The 6,775-nt window shown below is 35.2% G+C and overlaps 1 protein-coding gene across 1 annotated transcript in view; it reads right to left on the bottom strand.

The window, feature by feature from the left end:
• Nucleotides 1-5,757: 5,757 nt before the first annotated feature.
• Nucleotides 5,758-6,775, bottom strand: part of Fibp (acidic fibroblast growth factor intracellular-binding protein) — a 177,463-nt gene continuing 176,445 nt past the window's right edge. The window contains exon 9 of the mRNA XM_090398908.1: nucleotides 5,758-5,889. Coding sequence (XP_090255034.1) covers nucleotides 5,811-5,889 — 79 coding nt within the window. The 3' untranslated portion in view covers nucleotides 5,758-5,810. The remainder of the gene's footprint in view (nucleotides 5,890-6,775) is intronic.

Genomic DNA, 6,775 nt, shown 5'->3' with positions numbered 1-6,775 from the left:
CTATTTGTTTGTACAAAATATTTTTTCCCAAATTGCATTTTACTGACTGTAAGGGGAGGAGGTACATCAGTATTACTAAAATTTTAAAAGGAGACAGATACTGAAAGTTTGGGAATCACTGACTTAGTGGACTATGAATGTCATCAGCCACTTTGGTGATGCTTATTTGAGGCTCGAGGTAGCTTCAAACAGCTCAATGGTTAGGTCCACAGAGTAGAGCTTACCGACTATCTTTAATCAATTTTTTTTGGGTGAGTTTATCACAAAAATACATGGTCCCAAATGCAAGAGGGACCAGGAACAAAATAAATTGAGAAATTTGGAGGAAATCTGTTAACAGGAAGTAATAATATAAACTTATCATGTAGTACTCACGGTTTCCTGTACATTCCTTGAAGAGAGGCATCAAGAATTTCATGATGAAAACACAAATTTAAAAAAAAAAAATTATATAGTTCAGTACTGTATTATCTAATCACCTTTCAACTAGTTTCTGAACGTTACAATTTTTGGTACTGCATTTTCAAATTATATTCACTAATCTACAATTTTGATACATATTTATTCCATATTTATCCACAGTAAAATTATTATTGCACAGGCTCCATGAAGTCCAAGGACATTATGGGTGACCAAACTATCAACACAATATCTATTGTACCTCATCTTGAAACCATTAACAGACAAAGCACCTTCAACTGACTCATGCAACCCATTCCATTCATTCACCACTCTTCAAGCAAAAAATCTAGTCCTCACACCCTTGTTAACCATATTCTTACCCAACTTTAAGGGATGACCTCTTGTTCTACCTCTCTAGCTAAGTTCTGAAACATTTCCCCCCACATCAATCCTATAAAACCCTTTAAGCAACTTAAATGTTTCTATCATAAGCCTCCTTTTCACCTATGACCAACTTTTGCAATAACCATCAATCTATCCTCATAAGAAGCATTCCACAGACCACTCACTATCTTGATCACAGTAATCCAGATATGCTATCAAGACTTTATCAAGAGGAATGATAATTCCCTTCTCTCTGTTTATTAGTATGTTCTTCAATCACCAAGTAATCCTGTGGCTACTTTAGCAATATACACTCTAAAACTTCGACTCTAAAGAAAAATGCATAACATTACACATTTCCACATTAAATTGACATCCATTATGTTTTTCCCATACTGTCAGACTCTTTAAATCATCCTGCAAGCTTTCTACATCACTTTGATCCCTACCCAACTTTGCATAATCAGCAAACAACTGAATCCCTTCATCATTTATGTGCAAATTACACTGCAGTGGTCCAAGCACAGTGCCCTCCATGGAATACCTTTTGGTATCTGTCCATCGCTCACTTATTTATTCATATCACCAGTTTCACATCCATTCCCCAAAATCCAACAATATCACTGTGTAGCCATTCTTTTTATCCAACTAAGCTGTCACTCTATTATAAAAAGATTACTACAGCATGCATCCTGCAAACTCTCTACATCACCTTGATGAACTATTACTTTACCTAACTTTATATCATCAGCAAACAACTGAATATCTTCCTTCATTATTTATGTGCAAATTAAATTGGTTCAAGAACAGAGCTCAGTGGTTCAAGCACAGAGCCCTGTAGCACACAACTAGTAGCAATATCATCATCATGTAGCCATTCTTTATCAAACTTAGCTGTCATTCTATTATAAAAAGTTAGATTACTGCAGCATGACTGACACTTCATGAAGCTGTGCTGTTCATCGTGGAGTATCATAAACTTATCCAACGATTCCTGAAATTCTCTTATTGACCAACTTTTCCAGTACTTTTACCACCACTCCTGATAATTGGTCTATAATTTGCTACCAAAGACGTAGATCCTCCTTTGTGCAAGGGAATTATTTTGATCTCCTTTCATTCTCTTGGAACTTTGTCATAGCTGAGACTTAAACAGCCTAGTCAAAGGCACTGTCAGTTCCCATGCACATTCTCATAAAATGCAAGCCGATATCTATCCCATCCAATTCCACAGATGAATTTGCATTCAGATTCTGCAATATCCTAAGTAACTTCTGTTCTCACATCAGTCCCTATCACCTCTGCCATAAAAATATCTTCACTTGGAGATATATCCTTGCAGAATGGTCACTCAGTAACTAAGCAATTTCATCTGTCTCTGTTATCACACTATCATGTTCAAATGTTATCCTTCCATTGTCATTCTTCCTCCTACTTGCCACATAACCAAAAAAAAAAAAAAACTGTTTGGGATTTCCTTTTGCCTGCTTGGCTAATTTCTTTTCATAATCTGATTTTGCCTTCCTTACTGGGCTGGTCACTTTTCTTGATTGTACTGTTCATGATCTTATCATGTTAGCCCATTATCTGTCTGCTTATATACCCTTCACATCTTTTTTTTGCAGTTCTTGCTTAATGATATTACTTATCCATCTAATTCCTACCTGATTTATGCTCCTGACCTTGGGTATACAGTGTGATATTGCTTTTCCCATATACCATTTGACTATCTCCCATGTGCTGCAAACATCCTTCCCTTGCACAAATAAATGATGAGATTTCCACAGAGAACTAAACTTTTCATGTTAAATTATTTTATTTAAAATTTACATTTATAGAGACTGTAACCCATTATATTTATTGTGTAAGGCATAAATAATATAGATGACCCAACTATTTGACAGAGTGCATGCACAACTAGGGATATGTTGGCACAGTGAATTTATTGTCGGCTAATTGTGTGTGGCTGGTTTGCCAGTTTTGTAGGAAGAAAAACCATATTTAGATAAATAATTCCTTGCAAAAAAAAAAATAAGTTTAAAAATCTGGGAAGAACGAGCAGAGAAAAATGAGAAAAGAACATCAGAAACATCAGATTATACAGACAATGCTTCTTGACTACCAACTCTTGGAAACACATTATGTTAGATCACATGAATGACACACTTGACTAACATGCCATCTCCAGCAGATTACTTTGTAAAGAATCATACTTGTTTCCAAGTGACATCTACAGGGGGCTCTTAAAAGATAGAACTTTTAAGAGCCCCCCCCCCCCCCAAACAACTGAATTAAGGATTCATTTGGTAAGAACAACAAAAGTGCAGTACAAGCAGAAATTAGCAAATCAGGCCAAGAAAAATCCTCATGAGTTTTTAAGATATGTGGCAAGCACAAGGAAGAATGATTGTGGTAAGATGCTGTTAATGGATGAAAGTGAGAGACTGACTGCTGCAGAGGACATAGTTGAGGAGTTCAATGAGCAGTTCATCAAGGTGTTTCATCCTCAGTGTAAAAGCAGAAGTGTAGAGAATGAAATGAGAGAGGACTTAATGGTGGGCAAGCAAGCAAGAGATATATGAGGAGTTAAGTAAGCTAGATGTCAATAAGACAATTGAACTTGATGACATATCACCATGTGTTTCAAGAGAATGTTCCATGGAGTTAGCATCAGCCTTTGCCTACCTGTTTAACAAGAGTTCTGCAACAAAACAAGCCCCAAAGGAGTGAAAGGAAGCATGATTGTTCTAATTTACAAAGGTGGTGATAAGGCTAAGGCAACAAATTATAGGCCAATCTGTATATCTGGAGCTGCAGTTAAGATATTGGAGAGGTTGCTGAGATACAGGATACAAAAGTGGGTTAATAACAGTGGTATTCTTTGCAATTGTCAGCATAGGTTTGTTAAAGGGAGGTCATGTTTTACAAACTTGCTTATATACTATAGCAATGTAGCAAATGTAAGGGACAAGGGAGATTCATATACAGGGTATACTTAGATTTTACAAAGGCTTTCGACAGATTTCCACATCACAAGTTGGTCACTAAACTGAAACAGGGATTGGATAACAGACTAATGAGCTGGATAGGTGACTAGCTATCAGCAAGTTGTGTATGGGGGATACTATCTTGAAAGATTGTAGCACACTAATGGTGTGTCACAGGGGTTGGATTTTGGATAGTTATTTAAATTTGTATTTTAATGAAACTGGAATAGGTTTAACTTGTGATGTGCAACTGTTTGCAGATCATGGAAAACTGGAGATGGAGTGATGAGGAATCAAGCAGATGTTTTGGCCTTACAGGAGGAATTGAATAGATTGTATGAGTTGGCAACAATATGGAACTGTCAGTTCAATGTCTCCAACTGTAAAGTTCTGAAATTTGGTAGCTAACAATGTGATGCGAAGTATACACTTGGTTGGGAAATATTTGAAGAGGGTGAGGAGATGAGATACCTTGGAGTGGTGATAGACAAGGATCTGAAGTTTAGAGGTTACACTGCATGAACTGTGAAGACATCGCATCAGATTATGGCAATGATGCAGAGAACCTTAATTTGTAGAAATAAATAGGTTCAGTTCCATTGTATCGAAGGTGTCGATCAGGTCTCCTATGAATTAATATGCACAGATTTGGACCTGGTTTTTCTGGTGATGAGGATATGTTGGAAAAGGTCTAAAGAAGACTGACTAAAGTTATAACTGGTATTTGGGAAGTGGGATACAGTTTGCAAAGCATTGTAAATAGGAAGAAGAGATGGAATATGATTGAGACATTTAAGTTGGTAAGGGGTTGTCAGCAGGTTAATGTGGAAGAAAATTTTCACAGAATGGAAGAAGGGGATAGAACAAGGGGACATACCTGAAAGTTGTATAAGGAGGATGTGAGTAGGGGAATAAGAAGTAGGTTGCTTGTATGGTGAGTGGTTGGCTAGTGGAATGCTTTATCTGACATTTTGGTGAATGCAAATACATCAAATAAGTTTAAAGCATGGGTTGATGGGCTTTGCGTGTAACAGTATTTGCCCCCCCCCATTGATGAGTCTTTAGACTCCATGGAGGTCTGATGTTAATAATAATAAGTTCCTTCTTTCTTCTTGCCCAATGCTTACAACCAATGTGCCATAGGTTTTGCAACTTCCTGTGTGCAAAATTGCTATTAAAGAAAAACTGGTGGAAGACTTATTTGGCATCACCATAAATTATCATGATAATAGGTAGACCTACAGTTGCAGGAGATTGTTGACACAGTAAGAATGGAACCAGTGAACTCCCCATTTAGCACTATATTTAACAATTTTCATCTATTATGCACTGATATTTGGATCCCATCACTTACTGAACAAGTTATTTTAAATGCTGGAATGATGTGTGTGTGTGTTTGCATCACCTCACAGACATGCAACTCATCTGTTGTAAATCATATTGATAAATCATTTCTATTAATTTCAAATAAATCATATTGATAAATCATTTCTATTAATTTCAAATATAGATGGAATCTTTCTCAGAAAAAGAAAACAAACAGGAAAGAGATGTAATTATCATAAAAAAAAAGATGAAAAGACTAAGATAAAAACAACTGCTGCTGCTGCTGCCAACAGTGATTAACTCTGAAATGAAGCCACACTGATACACCATGACAAGAATAAAGGATGAATGCTATATGACTATGTAATTTAATTACTACATGGTATCATTTTTAATTTTCCTAGTAGAACAATTAGTTGCTGTGCTTTTTTTTTTTTTTTTCAATGACACTTCATAAATTGGACAGAAACAAAATGTGCAGGTGTAATTTGTTGAGTAGAAACTGTTGTGTTCTGATGCCTTTGATGGATCTAACTGCTTTGAATAAGTAAAGAATGTTTCTGCCTACTTAAAAAAATAAAAATAAATAAATAAATGGAGTACAAAGTGATTAATTTTAATTATAAATAGGAATGTTTAAAAACATCAAGAAATATTTTCAATTTCCAATATGTGAATGCATTTATTTTCATAAATAAAAGAAATTTACAATTAGTGGTGGTACATTTTTAAAATACAGCTGGATATGGTTTTCATGTAACGCTCCCACACTTGAAACAGGTGCATTTCACTAGGAAGGGTGGGAGAGAGAGAAAGAGAGAGAGAGAGAGAAAAAGGTCAGCAAACAGCACAAGTGTTTTATATTCTAAAAACTCTTTTTGTTAGATTTTTAAGAAAATACATAAGGTTACTTGATATAGCAAAACTATCAATGTTAGAAACAAATGTCTAAATTTAATAAAATAAATTCAAAACACTTTCAAATAAAGATGCAAATATATTTCATTGATGGAAGGTTGACAACTCCTCTGTCTGCAAGTCCATCCCTTAATGCATAACAGTAACATCAAAATGTAGCATCCTCATCAGATATGTCTCCTGTAAGCAAAATTCAACTGCATGTGTATAATTCTAAAAGAGGCTCTTGATATCATCTGTGGTTTTGATAGAATCCAATGGCTTCTAATGGTTAAGTTTTTGGGGAATTGTGGATTCCTTCCGAGGGGAAAAATCCAAGATGTCATCAAACTGTAATCTGTCTAGAATACATGATTTAGGATTCTTCTATGGATACAAAGATATCTATTATTTCAGTTGGAACGTACGATTTTTCATAATGTAACAGTGGTACTTGGCATGATTAACTTTTTAAAGGATTCTTGTTGAGTGATATAATTTTTAGCACATTTTCAGAAGCGAGGACATCCAATCTAATGAAAAGCAGACTAGATCATAATGGTTACAGATAATGTAGTTGTGAAAGGATGGGAGTATAATACGTGTTAATATCCCCTTGGATAATAATTGATTTTATTTATTTATTTACTTTTTTTTACTTACCTTCTCATTATAACATTTCCTAATAGATATTATTGTGGGTTTCCCTTCATCTCCTGATATGAAATGTTCTGTTTTCTCTTGATTTTTTGTATCTCTTTCTCATCTTTCCACCTTTG

The sequence above is a fragment of the Typopeltis vanoorti genome, chromosome 10 (assembly GCF_054136105.1).
Source record: "Typopeltis vanoorti isolate ZY-2024b chromosome 10, IOZ_Tvanoo_1.0, whole genome shotgun sequence".
NCBI lineage: Eukaryota > Metazoa > Arthropoda > Arachnida > Uropygi > Thelyphonidae > Typopeltis > Typopeltis vanoorti.
This window is presented reverse-complemented; position numbering and strand designations above follow the sequence as displayed.